Raw genomic sequence first — 25,339 nt, 5'->3', positions numbered from 1 at the left:
TCCACCTACCCAACCAAATTAATAAACATCTCCTGATATTTATACCATTAAAGCAAACATTGAAAGATTAAAGCTAATTTAATGCATGAGGCTTTCATTGCTTTGTCTAGTAGAATAGGGAAAGTCGATGAGAGATAAAAGCTGGAATTTACAAATTAACTTTGAATAAGGGGCTTGACGGTGCAGCCTTCCACCCCAGAGTGGGTGTTGATGCTGCTATACTTAGAATTTCCAGGTTTCCCCTTAGGTTGTCTCTGAGTTTTGGACTAATATACACAATCAAAAATTGCCGTTTGTACCAATTACCCACAGCATGCCCGTGTTAAAATAAATGAAATAACCCTGTGTGTCCTGACTTTTGAGCCACTGTATAAAAGAGGCCTATTGGCTTCTGATCTATTTCGTTACTTATATTCTCCCCAACGATGCTAACGACTGTTTTGAGATTTTTCTGGATCATTTCAGCCTAAAATGAGTACCCAGTGGCATGACCACATCGTCTCTGGTGGGACAAAGGGAGGTGTGGTTATGGCCACACCGTTGCTGCCGTACCAGTTTCACTGGGCACTCATGAACAACACTCTCCCATGTGACCAATTACAGTTTATTCTCACACTCGAGATACAAGCACACAACCATGCATGTAATAACGTATTATCTACAATGTTGTCAATAATGTATTGAAAGTAACCAATTATTAATGACAACAAGAATTAGAATACTGAAGTGTTACATATAAGGGTATGTTCCCCTGTATGGATGTAAAAAATTTCATGGACAAACAAGTTGAGTGACGGAAATGCATTATGGATAGCAGATTCAAAAATAAAATGAATGAAAAAAATACAAAAAGGCAAGTTCGATTTCTTGGACATGTAATGAGAAAACGAGAGACTGAATGTCAAGTTTTGACTGGGAAAGTTATAGGTACAAGAAGCCGGGGAAGACGGCTATTTAAGTTGCATCGGATATTTTAAGAATTGGATGCAATTGGGAGGAGTATCTAAAAGCAAGGTCGTTGAGTAAATATCACGGAGAGAGCTGACGTCTTTGAGAGAGGACGTCAGGCTGTAAAGAGACAGGGAAAGAATGTGCATATTACATGCAAATGGCACAAAGGAGTGCAAACAAGCAGAACAGAATGTAATTGACAAGCAAAAAATGAAACGGTACAAATTAGTACAAAAAATAATGGCTTCCTAAGTGAAACCACAACCCGGAATCGTGATGGTTCATCACATCACAGGAGAGGGGGCGACCCCTTATGTGTACGGCGGTGGCTACGCACGTGGCCCGCCGTCCAGCGCCTCGGAGGCAGCGAGCCCCCGTGGGTCGCGCAAATGGGCACCGAGGTGCCGTACACTCGGCTCGCCGGGAGAAGGCGGCACGGAAAACGATGACTCCACCTGTTCCGTCTGTGTGGGATAGACTGTTGCCCCCCGCAAACGTTGGTTTTCTCCGGATGTTCTGGTTTCCTCCCACACGTAAACGCTCATTAACCGGCCAATTACACCGTCGCACATACAGGACAGCAGAGCTTGGAGGGGGAATTTGCCGCCGTGAGCGAATATCGTGCGGCGGAGCGTCACAATCACCGCCGATGTGTACGGCTGAGCGTGCGTGCATCTGTGTTTGCGCAGCCTGGAGCCCACGTCGGGGCAGCCTGTGGCATCGGAGCTGGGCACGACGGCGGAGATCGTGCAGTGCAGCGTAGAGTCGGAGCACGGCGTCGAGTCCGTCAAGCTGAAGGCCGTGGGGCGCCAGCGCTTCCGGGTCATCGAGGTCCGCACACAGGTGGACGGGTACGCCCGCACAGCGCTCATTCGATCATCCAGCGTTCGCTCCTCATCAGTCAGCATCCATCTGTCACTCCTCATCAGTCAGCTTCCATCCATCCGTCACTCATCAGTCAGCTTCCATCCATCCGTCACTCATCAGTCAGCATCCATCCATCCGTCACTCATCAGTCAGCATCCATCCATCCGTCACTCCTCATCAGTCAGCATCCATCCATCCGTCACTCATCAGTCAGCATCCATCCATCCGTCACTCCTCATCAGTCAGCATCCATCCATCCGTCACTCCTCATCAGTCAGCATCCATCCGTCACTCCTCATCAGTCAGCATCCATCCATCCGTCACTCCTCATCAGTCAGCATCCATCCGTCACTCCTCATCAGTCAGCATCCATCCATCCGTCACTCCTTATCAGCCGGTAATTCATTAAGTCATCCACCACACTCACTATCATCCAGCACTCAGTCACTTTCATCCAGCTATCGCCATAACTGTTTCAATCGGTTTTCAGTTTACCTGAACCAAAGCGAAAAATCTATTGGTTTGACTCCCTTCTCAGAGCAATTCCTCTTCAATTCCCGTGAATATCTCTGCAATTCATGCCTCTATGTTTCCTCATTAAACCCAGTCGGTTGAAATGTCAACATCTTCTTCCTTTACCTTTGGTGACAGTAAAGAAAATATACATCCTATATATAGTTTTACCTACTGTGTAATTCATCATGTCAGTTCCCTAGAGCAGCATTTGGCAATGACACCCGACAATATCGTCGTGACAGGATGAAGGGAACTAGAACCCAGCAGCTGCATAATCGGAGGCTAGCTGGTTAAGTGTGCGTGTGATTGTCACAATCGGTACGTGTGTCAATGACACCATCACGCAGCAAACTGCGCTACTCTATGAACGGCAGAACCTGGGTTACAAACCGAGTAACCTCCGAGCTCCAAGGTCCGAGCCCCGTTGTGGCTCCCTGGGTCTTGAACCTGTTGACGCTTGCCTAGAGTTTGATGGTTTCAGCGCGGTTCACGGATTCGATGCACAACAAAGGCAGAAGGGCAGCCCTGCTCACGCACCTGCTGGCAGAAGAGCCTCCACTCGAGGGAGCTCCTGAGAGCCTGACTTGTTGGTATTTTTTGGCCGACTATTCCAGATATCTCCTCTGGTCAGACATCATAGAAGAGGTAAAAGTACCCCCACTTTACCCCACCACATAACTGCGCCTCCCCCTTTCATACCACTGGGGGGACAGAGGCAGTGGTGGCATCAACGGCTTTGTCCATGATGACGACATCTTGGTTGTGATTCCCTCTGGACATTTCCTGTTTATCTAGTCACAGTATTTCACGGAACCCACCTCATCTTCACTGCATTTCCCCCGGGCGTCCACAGATCAGGTTGAGAAACCCCTGTGTTTTGGAACCCCCTAAGCACGATGGACCCTGACGGAGGCTTGAAAATGTCTTTGAGTTCATTCGGCCCTGACCCCCTTGTAGGCGCAGCTTTCTTGTACCAAAAATAAGCTACGCCTTAACCTGTGGGAGCAATAAGTCTGACGAACGATTTCCCAAGTTATATCTCGCCTGTCAACGTACTTTATCACGTTATCACATGGTGGTCAAAGACTGTCCACTCGCTCCTGCCTGGCACTTCTCCTGGCGTCCCTTTTATACGGTCAGATCAGAAGTGACGTCATGGGTTCAACCAATGGAGCGTCTAACCAAAGGGGGGTTCTAAAGAGTTGGGATATTCCATGTCGAGTATGCCCAATCTGTTAACAAATGTATAACAGATGGACATCAAATGTGTACACAGAAATAATACATTCACTTTCTGTCTTATGGCTCTTACCCCCTTCCCCCCTCCCCCCCTCCCGTGTACAGCAACAAGGTGGCCAAGGTACAGATCCTGGCTGAGAAGACGATGCTCTCGCCACTGGAGGGCGCCCGGTGCGCGTCGCTCTGCCGCCAGCTGCCTCCCTCGCCGCCTGCCGGACCGTCCGCCTCGCCCCAATACTGGCGGCGCTACCACAAGGTGGACCTGCGCACAAAGACAAAGGTCCCCCGTGTAGCCTACACACGCCGCCATCGGAGCGAGTGCTGTTAGCGAGTAGCACCCACTAAGGCCGCCACGGCGCACGAGGGGGTGATGTGGCCGATGCAATGCCTGGCTGCCACTGTCTCCCCAGTGCTGATGTTTAGACACAGCACCAGGTTCTCATTGAGTGGACCTCGGGGAGGCCTAGGGCCGGTTAGAATATTCCTCGCTGAGGTTGGCCGTGAGTTGGAATTGAACTCGGACTTTTGGATTCATAGTGCAGTGTGCCAACCACTACGTCACCGTTCCGCCGTACATATAAAGACAAAGATTTCCCGTATAGCCTTAACAGACTGTTGGAGCAAGTGCTGTTAGCGAGCACCTTTGAAAGCCGGCACGGTACACGAGTAGGTGAGTGACCAGCACCACGCCCGACCGCCTTTGTCTTTCCATTGGCGATGTTTACAATCCACACCCGTGCACACACACATGCCTACCACTAATTACATACTTCCAAGGACAAACGCGTGATGGACAGCATTACATAATCCATGCGTATGCGTAATTTTTTCCAACTTGTTTTCCAGAGGAAGTTTCACTGCGCCAGCCTCACGTGGTGGCCGCCCTGGGTCTACTCTCTGTACGACGCCGTGAGTGTCCAACCTCTCCCTTTGCTCCCAGTCAACGCTGCCCTCTGCTTCTGGCATCGGCCAAAGTACAGTGTTGAGTCCTCATCTGTAAAGTGGGTGTTAAATACCCTGTGATTCTATTGTTCACAGAAGTAGGGCGTGTTTGCATCGTTGGTCAAAGCACAACATTTGACAATAACACGTGAAATTAAATTGCAAACCCCTACGAGCCTGTGGCTAGAATTGGAAGTTTTATCTGGTACACTGACTTGGCAGTCCGATTTGACACATCCTAGTCTGGCTCAAATTCCTATTTGACTTTTTCACTTTTGACACGACGCACTGAGCCTAACTCTGCGCAGCGCGATTAGGTGGCACCGCTTGGCCTGAGTGCGCGCACACTCGTGCCGCCCTGTTTGCTTTTCCCGCCCCGTACCTTGTGCCCCCTCGGTTGTCGTTCCTGTCGACAGGATACTCTGATGGAGAAGATAAAGCGGCATCTGCGCGAGTGGTACGGAAAGCTGAGGGAGAAAGCGCTGCCTGACAACGCCATAGGTATTGTAACGCTCTCTCTCACCTTTTCACCTTTCGTTTCGCGGCCACAACCGTCCATCCGGGAGCGGTGGGACGTTCCGTGCAAGTGGTCGCGCCATTTTGGGCATGGGTGGAAAAAACCCGATTTTTCCAGTGGCAGGCATCGGGTTTTTTCTTTAATACAATTAAACCCGATTTCGGGGAATTAAAACCTGGTTTAATGAATACGAAACTCTGATCCAAGGCTTAGGCTGCTTCCTCGTCGGTGCTGCTATCATACTCGGGGCCGTCGGGCACGGGATAGTCGTAAAATGTGGCAGGCAGGTTGGTCTTGATGAACACGAGCTTCTCCACAATTGTGGGCGCCAGTGAGTTCCTTAGCTTGGAATGGATGAAGCCCATCGTTGAGAAGTGCGGTTCTGCAATTAGAACCAATTAAACCGGATTTCTCCCAATCTCAGATGATCGGATTTAATATAAAAAGACAATTAAACCCGATTGTAAAAACCCCGACTGTGCCACCCTTGGTTTTGGGAGCGTTGCCCACGTGAACGCGTCGATGGCGTGACACGCCGTGTGTCCCCGCACAGACTTCTCCTACTGGGTGGCCTCGTGTCTACCCATAGACAACGACGTGCGCCTGAGCCTCCTCACCGTGGGCAGCGCCGTGCAGAGGCTGCGCTGCGAGCTCGACATCCTGGAGAAGGTGGGCACGCTGGGCACCGCGCCGGGGAGTGCGCGGCCCGCGGCGGCGGTAGCATTTGGTCGCTTCATCACTCAGGCCTTCATGCGCGATGTCAAAATACCCACACACATAGATATATATACTACGAAGTGAAAATGTGAATGCCATAGCGTTTGTACTTTGTTGAGGCTGTTGATGTAAGAGAATAAAGTTTAGATGGAAGCATATTATATAATTTTTTACAACGTAGAATTTTTTATGTATTACTTACTGTTAGTAACTCAGCTTATTGTAGAGTATAGTAAGTATACTGATGATGCTATGTAGTTTATACTTTAGTTGGTTATGCAGTTTATACTTTAGTTTTTTTTTTACGTGGTTGTTTAGTAACTGCAGCTACATACTATTAACATTCCTTTCCTTTGTTAATGCTACCCCCCTTCCCCCCCCCCCCCTTTGATGCTGCTAATCCTGCATAATGCACGGGCATAGTATTGATTTGGAACCCCCCCCCCGCCCACCTCCTACGCATTTTCCATATGCTGAATTCCTCTTGATATGCAAATTACTTTGTCTAGGCGCTCTTCTTCCCACCTCCCCCCCTTTAACCCAGCTTAAATATACGCTCCAAGCTTGGTGGTGTTTCATTCTTCGCCTGAGGACGGCTGCTTGCGTTGTGGCCGAAACGTCGTGAGAATTGTTTTATTATGTTTTATTTTTATTATTTTATTACTTCCCTTCTACGTGACTTTACCGAAAGAACCAAGAAGCTGTTGGTCCTGTTTGAAGTTTGCGATAGTTTTGTAACGAGCGCTTATCTTCGTGTGTTCCAGTGCACGTCGCTGTGCTGCAGGAACTGTGACATGGAAATCACCATGCGGGGCGAAATATTCAGGTTGTCATCGTCGTCGCGCACAGAACAGCACACAGGGCGACACGCAGGGTGACACACAGAGCGACACACAGGGTGACACACAGGGTGAGACACAGAGTGACACACAGGGTGACACACAGAGCGACACGCAGGGTGACACACAGAACGGCACACAGGGCGACACACAGGGTGAGACACAGAGTGACACACAGGGTGACACACAGGGTGAGACACAGAGTGACACACACAGAGTGACACGCAGGGTGACACACAGAGCGACACACAGAGCGACACACAGGGCGACACGCAGGGCGACACACAGGGTGACACACAGAGCGACACACAGGGTGACACACAGGGTGAGACACAGAGTGACACACAGGGTGAGACACAGGGTGAGACACAGAGTGACACACACAGAGTGACACGCAGGGTGACACACAGAGCGACACACAGGGCGACATGCAGGGCGACACACAGGGTGACACACAGAGCGACACACAGGGTGACACACAGGGTGACACACAGGGTGACACACAGGGTAACACGCAGGGCGGCACACCCTCCTCATCTCGTTTGCTTCTTATGTTGCTGAATCGTGATAGTGTGCCCAAAAATGGCACGAATCAGAGCTCCAAAGAAAGCGCTGCAAATTGTGGGGGGGGGTTATTTTGTCAGTGGTTGTTTGACGGAGTCTCCGCTTCGAACTGGCAGTACGCTTGCTGACTGCTTTCTAACGTAATCGTTGTCCTTTTCACCACGCTGCACGGAGTCATTCCGTAACCGCGGAACATTTGAACGCTGCGGTGCCTTTATACGGGTACATTGAGAGCGATGAGGTGTGGTCATCAGAATTAATTGTGTTCAGTAAATTGGTCGCCTCAGGTTATAAAAACATCTCCAGGAAAGCCTCGCTGAGTCTCAAGGCTCCTCTTTGCAGGGGTCCTGCATTAAGATGTTTGACCAATTACATTCACGGCCACGCGTTTCTCAATCCTTGCACTCCCCTCTCATCTCATCTAATATTTATATTTGAGCGCCTTCATTCAACGTGCTTGCCGTTGTTTAGAAAACAGTGACCGAATAGAATGATTCAGATGGCAGAGGCGTGCTACAAAGGTTGAGGAACGAGTGACCATGATAGAGGGAACTTTAGGGATCACGAAAGGGTAGGGGAGGGATGGGAAGGAGTGGAGGGACGAGGGGAGGGAAGAGGAAGAGAATGGGGAATAGAGAGGAGGTGGGGCTTTAAGAGAGGAATGGAAGCAGGTTAAGGAGGGGGACTGCTTCATGTACAGGGGCAGTGCTGAGTCTATGGGCATTGTTGAGTATATGGTGCAGTTTTGAGTCTATGGGCAGTGTTGAGTCTATGGGCAGTGTTGAGTCTATGGACAGTATTGAATCTATGGGCAGTATTGAGTCTATGGGAAGTGTTGAGTCTATGGGAAGTGTTGAGTCTATGGTGCAGTGTTGAGTCTATGGTGCAGTGTTGAGTCTATGGGAAGTGGTGAGTCTATGGGCAGTGTTGAGTCTATGGGAAGTGTTGAGTCTATGGGCAGTGTTGAGTCTATGGACAGTATTGAATCTATGGGCAGTGTTGAGTCTATGGGAAGTGTTGAGTCTATGGGAAGTGTTGAGTCTATGGTGCAGTGTTGAGTCTATGGTGCAGTGTTGAGTCTATGGGAAGTGGTGAGTCTATGGGCAGTGTTGAGTCTATGGGAAGTGTTGAGTCTATGGGCAGTGTTGAGTCTATGGGCAGTGTTGAGTCTATGGTGCAGTGTTGAGTCTATGGTGCAGTGTTGAGTCTATGGGCAGTGGTGAGTCTATGGGCAGTGTTGTGTCTATGGGCAGTGCTGCTCAATGCACAGGGGGAGTTTATTCCAGTGGATGGCTGCAAGGAGAGAGAAGGATCGAAAACAAGATTGGCCACAGAGAGAAGGAAGGACAGAGAGAAGATTGGGAATGAAGAGTTGAGGTGGGGTGGGACGAGGCCCTGGAGAGATTTAAATTCGAGCGTCAGGTATTAAACGGGAAGCCAGTGGAGTTATAGAGCATCTTGAGTGAAGATTAGATTCGACTTAAGTGTTAGTGGGGTTTATTTCTTGGCTTGTGAGAGGAAACCGGAGTGCCCACAGAAAACTGTCGGGTGTCTGGGCGCGGTGGCGCATTCCTCTAATCCAGCACTTTGGGGATGGAGTTGGTGGATCATTCGGACTCTCTTGCACTGTGAGGTGCCGATGGGTGCCAGGACGGCGGATGCGTTCCCCGCCGCGCTTGAAGGTTTGAGCGTTATCTGCTCTTTACGTCTTTGCTTGGCGTGCCTCAGGAATGGCGCCAGGTTGTTGTTTTTCAACAGCGAGACCCGAGCCGTGCCGCTGACGTCACGCTCGGCCCCCGTGATAGACTGGGACGCCTGCTGGCGCCTTCCAGGATACGGCACCTCCCCCGTCACGGGAAAGGAGTTTCACAACATTTGTGTGCGATCCACCAACCCTCGCAGCCGTCTCCACAGTGCTGCATTACAGGCAGCCACGTGCTTAGCCATCACCGCAGCCCGGCTGTAATGCCGAACCATGATATTGGTCGCTTCGCATTGTTTCTGAAAAGAAACGGTGGCACTTGCCGTGCAGCTTGCAGTAGCCAATATCCACCCTGAATGGGCGACAGGCATGCACGGGCATCGTGCACGCAGGGATTTAAGAGCGCATGAAGAGACGGTTGGAGCTCGTGTGAATGAATAATTTAGGGGGCGGGGGAGGGGAATGGAGGGGTTTTCCTCCGCCGGATCTGGCCAAGAGATTAAAAACGAAAATGAATGCACGAGGCTTTGAAGGCCATTTGCAGTCACGCATGGAATGCGCTTGTAGAGATGAAAGCCTGAGACGTGTCTTTAAAATTGCCGTGCATTCATAATTTTTCGTCCTGAATAAATAAATACATCTATGCTGTGGCCTAAGATCAAATATATTTAAGTACAAACAATAATTCAGTTTTCAATCAATGCCCATAGGTAAGAACTCGCAGCAATCTTAACTTTAAAAAAGCACAGTTTGCACGGAATATGATTCATTGCCTCCTTGAGCCTGAACCACCAATCTCATTACCAGCGTTACCTGCGATTGTTGGACGTGCCTATTAGAGGGCGCACCGCACAGGCTCCTGTGCGTGACGCATTAATTCGTCGAGCGTGGCTTTTATTCCCGTGGTTGTTGAAGAGTGCTCGGTGCATGTGTGTGCCAACAAGTCGATGAGCGTGCGTGTACGTGCGCTACGGCCTAAGGCACCCGGGTTCACAGCACGAACTATCAAATCGGTTTGATCCAGTCCTGGGTGTCCGCTAGGCCTCTCCTATCCCTTCTGTGCAAAAACTGCCGTATTCCAAATTCTGCCTCGTGTTGAGATGCAATTTATATGAATGGTGCAGTATAGAAAAAAATTGTATTATTCTTTGGGCTTTGCTCAGTTAAGTGAAGAATATAATTTAAAAGTTTGTTTTTTGTGTCGTCATTGGTAATTGTCCATTAAACTCGCTACAATTGAAACCCCAGATTTTAATCGCGGGTGACTGACTACCAAAGCCCGGATCTCAGCAGTGCCGCCTCGGTGATCCGACGTGGGCGCTGCACGGCCGCCCAACACCATCTGTCCGCCACCACGTGTGAATGATGCACAGGTCCTTTTCAGAAGCACACGACAAATTGCAATTTGAATGCCGTGAACAAATCGTAACTAAAGGAGAACATTGGGGTGGACGGGAGGTGAGAGTGTGGGATTAGTGTCGCCGACAGTTCTGGGTGTGGATCCAAGCGGCTGCCCATCATTAAAGGGGGTTCCCAAGCGGAGCGAGTCCACCGTCACTGTGCCCCGTCACCAGTCACTGCAATGTAAACCACCACGTTGAGTTGGTTCGGCACTTTTCTAGTTTCCAGTGCAATTTACACCACGGCCTCAAAGCCAACAACAGTGATGTGCGCTACAAAATGTGTAACGGAGCGTAGGGGCACCTTGACTGGCGTATCCATGTACAACTAACTTACAAAACTTGCAGTGCTCCAATTGTGTTGAAACAATATAATTTCGTTTAACATGTAGGCTTTCGCGACCAATATTATCCATAGAGGTTTATTGGGTTAGATCGTGTAAATATGTGTCGTTAACCCATCACCACCACCCAACACTGTCCCAGGGTTGTTGCTAAGTCTGGGTTCGGAGTCCCTGCTCAGACTGCTACGGTGTGGCGAGGATGCGGTGCCACCAGCCCTTTGCGTTCTCACTTTAGTCGTCGATCTCACGACGACTAAAGTGAGAAGACCACACGCCCAGAGGAGGACCTTCCTGTAAAAGTCGCGAGACCCGGCGAGGCTTTCCTCCATGGATGACGACGACGTCGTGCTCGTTAAACTGAGAGCGTGCCGCTGCTGCTGCCACCGCGGCTGATGCCACCGCTGCTGCTGTGTGTGTGTTGCAGCCTCTCGCAGTACGGCCCGATGGCGGCCTACGTGAACCCGCACGGCTACGTGCACGAGACGCTCACCGTGCACAAGGCGTCCAGCCTCAACCTCATCGGCCGCCCCTCCACCGAGTACAGCTGGTTCCCTGGGTACGTCGCTCGCTCACGCACTCGCTCACACGCACACACACTCACGTAGGTGAGGGCAGCGGTGGAGATGCAGAGTGTCTGAGTGCAGAGTGGCTGAGTGCAGAGTGGCTGAGTGCAGAGTGGCTGAGTGCAGAGTGGCTGAGTGCAGAGTGGCTGAGTGCAGAGTGGCTGAGTGCAGAGTGGCTGAGTGCAGAGTGGCTGAGTGCAGAGTGGCTGAGTGCAGAGTGGCTGAGTGCAGAGTGGCTGAGTGCAGAGTGGCTGAGTGCAAAGTGCAGAGTGGCTGAGTGCAAAGTGGCTGAGTGCAGAGTGGCTGAGTGCGGAGTGGCTTAGTGCAGAGTCGCTGAGTGCAGAGTCGCTGAGTGCAGAGTGGCTGAGTGCAGAGTGGCTGAGTGCGGAGTGGCTGAGTGCGGAGTGGCTGAGTGCGGAGTGGCTGAGTGCAGAGTGGTTGAGTGCAGAGTGGCTGAGTGCAGAGTGGTTGAGTGCAGAGTGGCAGAGTGGCTGAGTGCAGAGTGGCTGAGTGCAGAGTGGCTGAGTGCAGAGTGGCTGAGTGCAGAGTGGCTGAGTGCAGAGTGGCTGAGTGCAGAGTGGCTGAATGCGGAGTGGCTGAGTGCGGAGTGGCTGAGTGCAGAGTGGCTGAGTGCAGAGTGGCTGAGTGCAGAGTAGCTGAGTGCAGAGTGGCTGAGTGCAGAGTGGCTGAGTGCGGAGTGGCTGAGTGCGGAGTGGCTGAGTGCGGAGTGGCTGAGTGCGGAGTGGCTGAGTGCATAGTGGCTGAGTGCAGAGTGGCTGAGTGCAAAGTGCAGAGTGGCTGAGTGCAAAGTGGCTGAGTGCAGAGTGGCTGAGTCCAGAGTGGCTGAGTGCAAAGTGGCTGAGTGCAGGGTAGCTGAGTGCAGAGTGGCTGAGTGCAGAGTGGCTGAGTGCAGAGTCGCTGAGTGCAGAGTGGCTGAGTGCAGAGTGGCTGAGTGCGGAGTGGCTGAGTGCGGAGTGGCTGAGTGCGGAGTGGCTGAGTGCGGAGTGGCTGAGTGCAGAGTGGCTGAGTGCAGAGTGGCTGAGTGCAGAGTGGCTGAGTGCAAAGTGCAGAGTGGCTGAGTGCAAAGTGGCTGAGTGCAGAGTGGCTGAGTCCAGAGTGGCTGAGTGCAAAGTGGCTGAGTGCAGGGTAGCTGAGTGCAGAGTGGCTGAGTGCAGAGTGGCTGAGTGCGGAGTGGCTGAGTGCGGAGTGGCTGAGTGCGGAGTGGCTGAGTGCAGAGTGGCTGAGTGCAGAGTGGCTGAGTGCAGAGTGGCTGAGTGCAAAGAGCAGAGTGGCTGAGTGCAATGTGGCTGAGTGCAGAGTGGCTGAGTCCAGAGTGGCTGAGTGCAAAGTGGCTGAGTGCAGAGTGGCTGAGTGCAGAGTGGCTGAGTGCAGAGTGGCTGAGTGCAGAGTGGCTTAGTGCAGAGTGGCTGAGTGCAGGGTAGCTGAGTGCAGAGTGGCTGAGTGCAGAGTGGCTGAGTGCAAAGTAGCTGAGTGCAGAGTGGCTGAGTCCAGAGTGGCTGAGTGCAGGGTAGCTGAGTGCAGGGTAGCTGAGTGCAGAGTCGCTGAGTGCAGAGTGGCTGAGTGCAGAGTGGCTGAGTGCAGAGTGGCTGAGTGCAAAGTAGCTGAGTGCAGAGTGGCTGAGTCCAGAGTGGCTGAGTGCAGGGTAGCTGAGTGCAGGGTAGCTGAGTGCAGAGTCGCTGAGTGCAGAGTGGCTGAGTGCAGAGTCGCTGAGTGCAGTGGCTGAGTGCAGAGTGGCTGAGTGCAGAGTGGCTGAGTCCAGAGTCGCTGAGTGCAGAGTGGCTGAGTGCAAAGTAGCTGAGTGCAGAGTGGCTGAGTCCAGAGTGGCTGAGTGCAGAGTGGCTGAGTGCAGAGTGGCTGAGTGCAAAGTGGCTGAGTGCAGAGTGGCTGAGTGCAGAGTGGCTGAGTGCAGAGTAGCTGAGTGCAGAGTGGCTGAGTGCAGAGTGGCTGAGTGCAGAGTGGCTGAGTGCAGAGTCGCTGAGTGCAGAGTCGCTGAGTGCAGAGTGGCTGAGTGCAGAGTGGCTGAGTGCAGAGTCGCTGAGTGCAGAGTGGCTGAGTGCAGAGTCGCTGAGTGCAGAGTGGCTGAGTGCAAAGTGGCTGAGTGCGGAGTGGCTGAGTGCGGAGTGGCTGAGTGCGGAGTGGCTGAGTGCGGAGTGGCTGAGTGCGGAGTGGCTGAGTGCAGAGTGGCTGAGTGCAGAGTGGCTGAGTGCAGAGTGGCTGAGTGCAGTGGCTGAGTGCAGGGTAGCTGAGTGCAGAGTGGCTGAGTGCAGAGTGGCTGAGTGCAGAGTGGCTGAGTGCAGAGTGGCTGAGTGCAGAGTGGCTGAGTGCAGAGTGGCTGAGTGCAGAGTGGCTGAGTGCAGGGTAGCTGAGTGCAGAGTGGCTGAGTGCAGAGTGGCTGAGTGCAGAGTGGCTGAGTGCAGAGTAGCTGAGTGCAGAGTGGCTGAGTGCAGAGTGGCTGAGTGCAGAGTGGCTGAGTGCAGAGTAGCTGAGTACAGAGTGGCGGAGTGCAGAGTGGCTGAGTGCAAAGTGCAGAGTGGCTGAGTGCAGAGTAGCTGAGTACAGAGTGGCTGAGTGCAGAGTGGCTGAGTGCAGAGTGGCTGAGTGCAGAGTGGCTGAGTGCAGAGTGGCTGAGTGCAGAGTAGCTGAGTGCAGAGTGGCTGAGTGCAGAGTAGCTGAGTACAGAGTGGCTGAGTACAGAGTGGCTGAGTGCAGAGTCGCTGAGTGCTGAGTGCAGAGTGGCTGAGTGCAGAGTGGCTGAGTGCAAAGTGGCTGAGTGCAGAGTAGCTGAGTGCAGAGTAGCTGAGTACAGAGTGGCTGAGTACAGAGTGGCTGAGTGCAGAGTGGCTGAGTGCAGAGTGGCTGAGTGCAGAGTGGCTGAGTGCAGAGTAGCAGAGTGGCTGAGTGCAGAGTGGCTGAGTGCAAAGTGGCTGAGTGTAGAGTAGCTGAGTGCAGAGTGGCTGAGTGCAGAGTCGCTGAGTGTAGAGTAGCTGAGTGCAGAGTGGCTGAGTGCAGAGTAGCTGAGTGCAGAGTGGCTGAGTGCAGAGCTGCTGAGTTCAGGATAAGTGAGGTGCAGAATAGATAAGAGCGGGGAGAAGTCAAGTGTATGGGACCGTACAGATAGTTGTAGGCGCGAGAACAGGTGAATTATAGTGTAAGCAGGTGAATTGTTACAGCGTGTCGGTGCGAGTAATTTTTGAAGACACTACACATGTATCTGTCACGTGAAGTCTCCATTATATCCATGTCTCCGTGGGGTGAATTGCGATGGGGTCAGGAGGTAAGAGGCCTGGTGTGAGTCACGTGGCCACTGCTCCTGATTGTAGGCCTGGGCGGTGGAGAGCACATTCTGAGTGTGAGATCGATGTCTGGGTGATTTCATCGAGACTGGGATGGAAACGGTGTTGCCTGTTCATCCCCTTACGCAGCAGCAGCAATGGCATGCCAGCCGGGTGGCTGGGCAGCAGAGCGAGTGGCTCACAGTCGACGGTTGTGAGTTCAAATCCTGGTTGAGGGTCGACTCGGTCTGTACATTTTGATAAAAAATATTTCATATAGAAAATCCCTGAGAATGGAACATCTGGTTTGCAAGTGTGTCAGTTTATTTCAGATTTTGAATATGAATTCCAGCTCAAGTACATTTCCAATTGCCTGAGAATAAAAATGGTGACTTTTATAAAAATAAAAAAATCCTTTCTTATTTGAGTGGTCAAGGAACAGGAAATGACAGTGGTGAAAGGGAAGCGGAGAATGCACGAAGTTGGCCCCGACCGCTCGCCAGCATTACCTTCGGGACCACCGACAACACAATCGCAAATGGAACCATGTGAAGGCAGATCTGGGAAGAAGGGCTCGTACTCTCTCGCACATTTAGCGGCCGATTACCGCTCTGGGACGCTGGATACCGAACCGTTTATGGGCCGCGGTATTCGGTGAATAAAATCAGGTGCCTATTGTGCGCAAAATTACGCAAAGTGCCTCATCCCGCGTGGTGGTGCGATATTGCAGGGAACCTGCTCGGCGGAGCCTCGAGAAAAATGACACTGGGTAGCCACAGGGGGTCCGGGCTTTATGGTTAATCAGGGAGAGTGACATTTGCCAAAAATTGCACGTCCAAGTTAATCTGTCGTGATTGCAGAGTAGGCTGTCGTGCGCATCACACGGGGCGTTCTTACCGAGCGGCCCGCATCCTGTGATTGATGGCGGCGTGGTGGAGATAAACTGCGTACTCCGGTCATATGGAAACGGGATTGGTGGATCACCTAGACATTTAATTAAAACATTCTCAGCAAGCAGCTTTATTCGTGAAATTGAAATATGTTCTGTCTGTCAGTAACGTATGGCAGTCTTTTAAACCTTCTTGATAATTTCTAGTCGGCATGTGCATGACCTCTCCCATCCGCTACGTACGTTGCTGTTGACATGATACCTCTATTACTTCATGCTAATTCTTCACGGCTTCGACGTGTTTTTAATTCGGGGCACACGGATCGTAGTGTTGATGGTGACCATGCTCTGACAACTTGGGTAACATTTCTCCATCCTTTTGTTCCACACTTTACCTTGAGCAACCCCTGGTAATTACATTCGGTTAATTGCAGAAATTGAACGTCACTCTATGTGAAGATGAACAAAACTACGTGAACATGAACAGTTCTGGACAATTTTTTTAAAGTCACTTTAAGATGTTATTTTTATTTTATACGTCACTTGTAAAATAGGGTCGAGGTGATGTTCAGTTAGAACATTGTTTCACCGAGCTTTGAGCTCACACTGCCCTGAGAATTCCAGTTTGACATCCCGGCAGCAACTGCTCCGTGTGATTTAACTGGGGTCTCAAGCGCGATGAGTTCATGGTCTCAGCCCGGTCACCTACTAAAAAAAAAAACATCACTTTAAGTTTGTCACTTAATTTGCCTAAAATTAAAGCTCCCGTAATGAAAATAACATTGGTTTGGCTGTCATGTGAGGGATGATGTGCCGAGTGAGCCCTCACCGGGATTTAAACTTGCAACCTTTCAACCGTGAGCCGAGCCCTCCGCCACAGTCTCACCCGGTTGGGGCTCTTTGTGCGTGAAAACGCCCCCTGGGTGTGGTGGGGATACCAACATCGAGACAGAGTCGGTGGATCGCACAGTGATGAGTTTAGCACAGCACTCCCACATGCGGGGCAAGGAAGGGCCTGTAGAAGGCAGTACAGCAAGTAGGTTTGTGTCCGCTGTTGAGATTTTGACTGCTTCTGGGTACGATGAGCAGGTTTTCATATTCTTGTATTTTTCGGTAAAGTCACGTAGAAGAGAATAATAAAATAATAAAAATAAAACAATTAAATTCTCACAACGTTTCGAATGCAACATAAAAAATCATCATCAGGTCTGAAAACCACAGCAAGAAAATTTGAAAAAGTGGCGTTTTTTTCTTAACGTCAGCACCACGGACAGCAACTGGCGGTTGTTCAGACGGATGAGTCCATCTATGCATGGAACGGAGGAGGGGGGGAGAGAAAGAGAATGGAATGCGGTCTGAAAGTCACCGTAAGCGTGAACACAATAAATTAAGACCCGAAATGGTTGATCAAATCCTTCCAATGATTGCTAAGCCAGAATCCATCTTCTTGGTTGAAAGTGTCTCTGTGTTTGTATATGTGGATAGCCTCATGAACGAATCTCTCATGGTAGCCAGATGGCTTGCAGAGAACCTCTGTCTTGGAGAAGTCAATGTCCTGTGAGCCCACTGAATTGTAACAGTGGTCTGCCACAGCTGAGGAGGCTTTGTGGATGTCCGTGATATTGCCCGCGAATTGGCGGTGCGGGCAGCGTGGAGTTTTATGACCCCCCACGGTCTGACTGTGGCGACCGCCGTCACACTGCGGACTATTCGATGTGTGAATGGTGCAATGCTGCAAAAGTCTTTCATACAAAATTACATGAAACTATAATTACGTTTGGTGATTAAATAAGTTTTTACTTAAAATGTCTGTGACTGAACACATAAACGTGAGCAGTACTATAATTGTCATAAATTAAGATGTTATTCATGCACATGCTTTTAAGTTAAAAGATGTTCATAATTTAGGAACACGATTATTTTAATAAGTGCAATAATACATATATAATCCCTAAGCAAATGTAATGTCAATTGTGCTTTGGGTATTACATAATTTAATGAAGGCAGCAAAATAAATCCTTAGCTAAAGCCATTTACCATAGCGGTTTAATATTAATATATGTATGCTCAATTGCATCAAGAGATGCTCTTATTGTTATTAAATAGCCACGTGCGTGGGCATTTCTGTGTGTGTGTGTGTATCCGCGTGTCTGTGAGCATTTCTTCCTTGGTCAATTCCACATGATGGTTTCTTTCGCATAGAAAACACAAAGCAGCTGCGACTCATTGGGTGGCTTTGCTTTGGACGTCTCGAGTCCCAGCAATACCCACCGAATTCTAAACACAGCAGACCCTGCCACGGTGGCGAGTAACGGAAAGCGCTCTGGACTTGCGATCCAGAGGTCCGCCAGTTCGATCCCGTGGCGCCGGTTCGTTCCCGTGGCGACGGTCAAAACAACGGCGTCGGTATTCTAAATCCCGCCCCGCCTCTGTCCACCCAGAAGTTTAAATGGGTTCACCGCAGTTGGTCGATCGGCAGGTCGCGCGTGATGGGGTAAAGTATGGGTGACTCCCACCTTATTCCCAGACGTCTGGCCAGCGTGGAAGAGTAGGTCAAGTTTATCCTGTAGAGGGCCTCTAGTGCTTCCGCTAGTGGAGGCCATTCTGCCGGCAGTGCCGTGAGTAAGAAGTTGCAGGGCTGCACCTTTACCTTTTTCACTATTACCTTTTGAAACATACTTTTCGTGTAACTTTTTGTTTACGATGCAACAGTTTTCACACGAGGACACGGATTGGTAGTTGTCGCTGTAGAGCAGGGTTGGCCAACCTATAACAGACCCAAAAAGTAGCCGTGACTTCTGCAAAGAGCCTAGTGTATATATAAGCATAAATATACGAGTTCTCAGGCACAGCACGGGAGACATTCATTATACTTTGCTACTGTGACGGTATGTTCTACATTATGCCCCTTGGATAGAGCCGCGTGTGGTGGATTAAAGAGCTGCACGCGACTCTGGAGATGCCGTTAGACGACCGCCGCGATAGAGGGACGGGAACCGTCTCCTGCATGTAACTAGGAGAGTATTTGGCTGCTATACATTTCCACGCGATAATCCACTTAATTAGGCTATCATTTGTGATAGCCAGGTCGCTTCTGAAACATAACTACGAAGCTCAGCGGGCCTTACCTGCTAGAATAAAACATGGTTGAGTAGAGAGACGTCACTGCGAGCGTGCTGACCGTGAGGCCACCGCCCGCTGTACCGCCATGCACCCGTTGTGACATTTCTAACACAACGCGTGCGGGTGGGAGAAATGTCACGGCCGTCCCTACTGATCGGCAGAGCATCTCGGGCAAAGTGCACAGTGAGGTATGACGCCCTCGCGTGCGCTCAACAGACTTTCCGGATAAACAAAAGCAAAACCAGGCTGGCTATTTTTAGTTTGACTCAAAAAAAGGTCAAAAGTGATTTCCTGCTCAAATTAACATTGCGGTGGTGTTCGTCTCCTGCGTACAGCCCTGAGCCACTGGTGTAAATTCCACATTCCTATGGCGGGGGTGACTATCCTTAGGCCAACCACTGTTGACTTCCCCACGGACTGATACTTATTTTATCGATCTTGGTGGGACAATGTACTTACTCAACCCCCACCAACCAGGATTTGAACTCACGACCGCTGAGCCACCCGACCAGGCGTATTCACGTCAACCCCCCCCCTCGCACACTTTGCTTTTCCAGAAAATCTTCACCGAGTCTCCAGACTGTTTTCGTGGGAGGTCACGCATTAGGATGTTAAACACATTCCTGTTTCTCGTGAGTGTCTTGTACATGGATACAGCCCGAGCGTGGATTTGAGAAATAATGTAAAACATATTAACAGGTCAGTCGGTGACCATTTTGCTGTGCTTCCATCCACGAGCCGATTTAGAAATCTCACAGCACAGAATGACATCTGTGAGATTGACCAACCCTCTCTAACATCATCATCATCATCAACCATTGTCTATCCACTGCTGAATGAAGCCCTCCCCATATACTGTCAGCATCCCTCACGCTTCTGCAATGCCGCAAATCCATCTCAACCGACACGTGAATGCATCTTGCTGCTCCTGCTCTGCACTGGGCCTCCTCTCGAGTGCTCTCTCACATTTTCTGTCAACATCAAATGTGAATTGGCTCATGCTGTTTGTGTATATCATTATTTTCCCATTGCAGCTTTTTTAAATTATTTTCTAGTCTTGGCGAAAGCAATATGCCTTGCCTGACTCCCCGTTGCGTTTTGCTGCTTTGTTCATGCAGTCTAAATGTATTGGTCCATTTTTACATATTTATAAGTGCATCTCGGCACGAGCAGTAATTGTGCGAACAGCCTGTGAAGCTAAAAAAGGGATGTACAAGATAATAATGGATGTTTTGGGATAACAAAAATGTGTTTTTTGAATGGCAAATCAAATTCATTCACTTCAATGTTTATTTGTTACACGGATAATCCCGTGTAGCCAGTTACCCAGCTATAGTTAGCGAGGGAGATCCATGAGGCACCGGCACAGACCGAATTCACGTTCACCATCATAATAATAACTCTACACAAGGGCGTCCGACTCGTTTAGATGTAGAAGATGAGCCTTGGTCGGTGATGTCACAGACCAGAGGCAGTTACGGGGTTACCACGTGGGTGGTGAGCGCCTCCATGCCCCGCGTGACGGCGGTGAGCGTGCGTCACAGTGCCTGGCGTCTCTCCCGGAGGGAGCTGCGGAAGAGATCGGTCGTACAAAACTCGGAAGACTCAAGAAGTCACAAATGCGACGCGCGTGAGAACCCAGGAATGTTTTATGCAGCTCTGCACTCTTTAAGGGAAAGCAATTTTTAATAAAAATTGGTTTGCATTGCTCAATTTGTGAAAATTGTGTTACCACCACTGAACAGCAATCTCAGGGGTCCTTTGGAATAATGGCCAAAAGATGGGGAGTGCTTTGGGATGGAGGATTTTAATTCTTTGCATGACCAATCATCCATGACATTCACCCGCTCTCGGTTAAGTACGCATTGAAATCCCTGACGTTCATTACACGTTGTGGAGGATTCGGTGAATTTAAAAGCGGGGTATGTTTTGTTGAGTGCAGCTGCTAATTTTGTGATTGTTCCGGTTCAAAATGTAGAGTGTAGTGGGCGTCTCCAGATATTACAGAATTATAATTGGGCAACAGTTTGAGCTGCACACTTGAAATGTTGGTGACGTAATTAATTTTAAAAAATGTCGTGTTTAAAGCTCAACTCATCTTTGACAGCACCTAGCAGAAGATTCTGCATCGTCACTCCCCAAGATGTTGGGGACCATCGGGGACTTTCCCAAATTGTCATTGTGGACACGTGCTGGTTTAGAGTGATGAGACTTGTGCGATAAACATCTCCCTACGACCACGATCGTCGTGTGCGTGTAGTTGTATTGTTCTTTCTCAAACTCTTTTCTACCGTTCGTTGCTTCTTGACGTGTATTTATCAAAGGACCGCCGCCGTCTCGTATTCACATTGCATTATGGCTCCTGAAATTTTTAGTTTTTTACCGAATTTGAAAAATAATTATCTTGTTATTTTGGTTGCTGACTCCTGATGGCGACGTACCCTGTGTATGTATCACACTGAGCCAGCACCGCTGAAAACCTGGGTTCAAATCCAGGTCTAAACCACACGGTGCTAAACTGGTTTCTTCAGTGCACTCATTTAATGGACACAAACAAACCTATATTATTAAATTAAGTTTTCACAATTAATTTAGCTTAAACAGCCTCCCGAGAATATAAACATCTCAGTGTTTATCATGCCAGATGAAGGCCTCAAGCCGTCGCCACTTCTCACAGTTGTGCGATGTAACAATCCACCCACCATGGGCACAGGAGTGAATCTCATCGTTCCATCTCTCCAGTATGCGTACCCTGACAGGTTCCATCGCTTGGCTGCAAACTCGGTCAGCACTCCTGACCATCGGCCCCCTTCCCTTGTAGCCACGTGTGTGGTCCACCCCCCCCCCCACCTTCCTTCACGATGTAACCTGCGAATGTCTCTGTTGCTTGTGTTCCTCATTCTGCATCTCGATGTAAATCCAAGCGTTTTTATGCTAATATATGTTGCTGTTCCTAAGGATTATGAGTCATGGTTTTCATAAGGATCACGGGTCATACTGCTGCTGATAGAAATAATGACGCTGCTGCTAATGCTGATGCTGCTGCTGGTGATGATGGTCCTCTCGGCAGGTATGCCTGGACGATCGCTCAGTGCCGCGACTGCGGTAGCCACATGGGCTGGAAGTTCACGGCGACGCGCAAGGACATGTTGCCCGCCAAGTTCTGGGGGCTGACCCGCTCGGCGCTGAGTCCTCGCCTGCCCACCGTGGGCGGAGACGACGACGACGACGACGCCGCCGCCGCCGCCGCCAGGAGGGCAGAGGCGCGGCAGGGGACGGGCGACAGAGCCGCGGAGACGTGGAGACCCACGCTGTGAATGGAGCGCCCGGAACATCCGCCCCGCTCGCCACGACTACCACCCCCGCCGCTTTGGGCCTGGGCTGCGCGAGCAAGGTGGCCGTGCAGCCCAGACTCCTCGGCGGTCGGAAAACTCGAGCGATCCTGCCCAGATTCCTAATTGTCCCGTGAGGAGGTTAAACCTCGGGTTGCCGCCTGTGTGGGTGTTTGGGCCGGACAAAACCTGTAGTTGGCATCTGTGTCCGGGTGGCAGGAACCGATTTGTACCGCCTCCCAAGTCTCTCTCTCCCTGCACGAGAGCGAGCGAATGCCGTGCGGCACGTTAACTCGCCGAAATTGTTATCGTGGTGAACGTCGAGTTTTCCGCACAGTTGTGACAGCCCTCGGCTAGTGAAGAGAGATGTTCTGGTTTGGTGTGCGGTGGGACAGGTGGCAGCCCGAGGTGAAGCTCAAGGAATGGCTGCCCGCTAACATTAGCGCGCACAAGACGCGTCTTGGTTAGGGACGTGTAGGTCTACGATAGGAACGTCAAAGCCCCTGTTCATAACAGAATATATATTTTTTCACATTAATTTTTGCTGGTTATTTGTATCCGCTTTTGCCAAATTTCAAACCGCGACCAAGTTTGGAATGGCGACGCTCATAGCTACTCCTCCCATCATCGTGGTGCGAGTCGCGATTGCGGATGCGGAGCTTCAGCGTTCGAATCTCTTGGTTTTTTCTGGGGTCAAACCGTCGACCCCCCCCGTGCATCCCACGCAGACCCTGCGAGGGTTGTGGAGCCACCGTAGACGTTGACGAAATCTGGGTGGGATCGTTCTCGTTCACTGCCATGAATTCAAGACGTAAGCACGGATGCACATGTTCAGTCAGCACAGCCTCGCTGGTCCTGATTTGGGAGTATCACTGGATGGGTTTTGTTATCCTCGCTTGGGTTTTACGTCTGTAAAAATTACGGGAAAATGTACGCGTTTATTAATGAACTATTTCCCGTATTTTAGGGTAGTGAAAGTCATGGTATGCATTTAGTAATGTTTTATTAAACAGAGCACTGAAGTCACAATCACAAGTTTAAATCTATGTCTGGGATAATGTAACCCATGACCCCTCATGGGTGAATAAAACGAGTACCACTTTGTGAGAAGACAACAGTGGCTCTGCGAACAGTCCCTTGCCTGCTGCTGTACAAGAGTGAAACATCTGCAGCAGCGGGTTCACTACGCGGCGCCCATTTGAGCACGTGGACGAACTTGGCTCTTCAATCCCACTTATCTGGTTATATTGTGCAGGGTACAAAGGAAAAGATGGATATATGTTATGAAAAAATATCTTTGACCGCAAATAACCCACTTAAAGGTCCCCCACTTACATAATAGGGAGAAATTATTGCGAAAACAATTTTTTTTTTCAAAGCCTCTACATGTCTCCCTGCCATCTCAACACACGTATTACAGATTATACAACTCCCCCCTGTAAGACGTGGAGCAATCACTTTTGCCGCCGTTGGTGCGGCCCAGCGGCGGTGGCGGCGTTTGCCGGCTCGTTGCAGAGGTTTGCGGTTCCGCTCCACGGCCACCCCGGTTAATACTGCGGCTGTCGAGCGCACAAAATACGCGCCGTCTGCTTCGCAGCGGTCGTTGAATACCGCGTGACGTTGGAATTTTTCCTACATTTTATAATTTTGCAAAAATTTTACTCCGAGAACACGTGACAATGTCACCCCCAACCACAAAACTTCGCTGGACCCTCCTGAAGAAAGTCTTGAGACTCAGTGAGGCGTTAATGTTTAAATAATGATTGATTGACTTCGGGTAGCCGCGCGTACTTTAGTATTGTGTGTTCTACTTGAGACCAGGGACGGTAAAGGCGACGGTGAAGCTAGGTCATCTTGAGCGGGGGACTGAGTTCACCGTGCCACCGAGGCCACCAGCGCCATGATGTTGAACACCGTGCATTGAGGGAGCAGGAAGGGCAGCGTGGTGCTCTTGCCACCTGTCCGGGCTGGACTGGGACACTCTTGAGCATTGACATTTTGCAGGGATTTTTGTTGAGGTCTGGTGTAATGCTTTGTATGTCTGCGCTTGGTCCTTGGAAAAAGTGGCAAACCCGAGCTGACGGGGAGCTCTGTGTTGACAGGCAGAGCTTTACCTTGCACAGATGCCAGCCGCACTCGTGCACATATCATTGGGGGAAGGCAATAGATTGATTTATTAAATTGCATTCATTGAGACAGGCGAGATCCCATTGAGGTCTGTGATTTCCTTTGCAATATTTAATACAATCAAAAGAGTATCACTCTGATGGGTGATGTTCATTCTAGATTTTAAGTTTTCGTGACTGCAAGAATCCATACTCTTTGGTTCTTTCGGTAATGTCACGTTCATCTTTGTTGATTGTTCAAAAAGCCAGTGGTGGAATTGTTACATACCCATAAAAATTACATGAAAAATTATACTCATACAAATTTTATTATACTAATTTTAGTGACCCAGGAGAGATGATTGGCTGGGATCCTCCCCAGGGCTTAAGTCCGAAGGCCACCGATTGTGAATCGTGCACTGCCCCAGCCGCTCCCAGCTGGATTGGACTGCAATGGAGACCTCGATGTGTGCAGTTGTCGTAAATAGATGTTGGGTTTTAACGCTCTCCAACCAAGGTTGAAAGCCTTCATGCATTAGCTGCTGTCTGTGTCCACATGTCGATAACATGGGTTCGCAATAACCGTAATACTCCAGTGTAAATTAAATGTTCGTGTAAAGTTACGTCTATTCGGGACTTACTATCGAGAAAAAGGGCAAAATATGATAAGACCCACAGATGGATAATAAATAATAAAATGTATAAAGCGCCTTCACACAAGGGACTCCCGGCGTTGTGCATCACGAATAAAATAAAAATCGTTGGCCAAGGGAAGGAAACACCAAGGAGTGTCTGAGCTACTGTCGAGAAGCGAATGCGAGAGAGGATGAGTGCAGTGTAACACGTGCGGGTGCGTCTTGAGGCGGGTTACAAACACGGCCCTGGTCTCCGGATCACGGACGACGCTGGGCACCTGGGGCGCTCCACAGCCGGGGAGGGTGGCAGCAGTGGGGGGGGTGGCAGCAGTGGGGGGGGGGTGGCAGCAGTGGGGGGGAGGGTGGCAGCAGTGGGGGGGGGGGGGTGGCAGCAGTGGGGGGGAGGGTGGCAGCAGTGGGGGGGGTGGCAGCAGTGGGGGGGAGGGTGGCAGCAGTGGGGTGGGTGGCAGCAGCGGGGAGGGGGGCGGCAGCAGCGGGGAGGGTGACAGCAGTGGGGGGGAGGGTGGCGGCAGTGGGGAGGGTGGCGGCAGCGGGGAGGGTGGCAGCAGCGGGGGAGGGTGGCAGCAGTGGGGGGGAAGGTGGCAGCAGCGGGGAGGGTGGCAGCAGTGGGGGGGAGGGTGGCAGCAGTGGGGGGGAGGGTGGCAGCAGTGGGGGGGAGGGTGGCAGCAGTGGGGGGGAGGGTGGCAGCAGTGGGGGGGAGGGTGGCAGCAGTGGGGAGGGCGGCAGGCGGCACGTGGCGTGTGGAGCTGCCACCGCGTCCGCGGGATGCACGGGGGGGCC

General features: G+C 50.7%; 1 protein-coding gene across 1 annotated transcript in view; it reads left to right on the top strand.

Moving 5' to 3' along the window:
• Positions 1-24,688, top strand: part of CRBN (cereblon) — a 33,358-nt gene extending 8,670 nt beyond the window's left edge. Inside the window, exons 4-11 of the mRNA XM_078610447.1 lie at positions 1,641-1,802; positions 3,679-3,829; positions 4,420-4,482; positions 4,932-5,016; positions 5,586-5,701; positions 6,514-6,575; positions 11,023-11,154; positions 21,537-24,688. Of these exons, the coding sequence (XP_078466573.1) occupies positions 1,641-1,802; positions 3,679-3,829; positions 4,420-4,482; positions 4,932-5,016; positions 5,586-5,701; positions 6,514-6,575; positions 11,023-11,154; positions 21,537-21,783 (1,018 nt within the window). The 3' untranslated portion in view covers positions 21,784-24,688. The remainder of the gene's footprint in view (positions 1-1,640; positions 1,803-3,678; positions 3,830-4,419; positions 4,483-4,931; positions 5,017-5,585; positions 5,702-6,513; positions 6,576-11,022; positions 11,155-21,536) is intronic.
• Positions 24,689-25,339: the final 651 nt, after the last annotated feature.

The sequence above is a fragment of the Lampetra planeri genome, chromosome 34 (assembly GCF_965212315.1).
Source record: "Lampetra planeri chromosome 34, kcLamPlan1.2.h2, whole genome shotgun sequence".
NCBI lineage: Eukaryota > Metazoa > Chordata > Hyperoartia > Petromyzontiformes > Petromyzontidae > Lampetra > Lampetra planeri.
The sequence above is the reverse complement of the archived record's forward strand: the minus strand, read 5'-3'. Positions and strand labels throughout refer to the sequence as shown.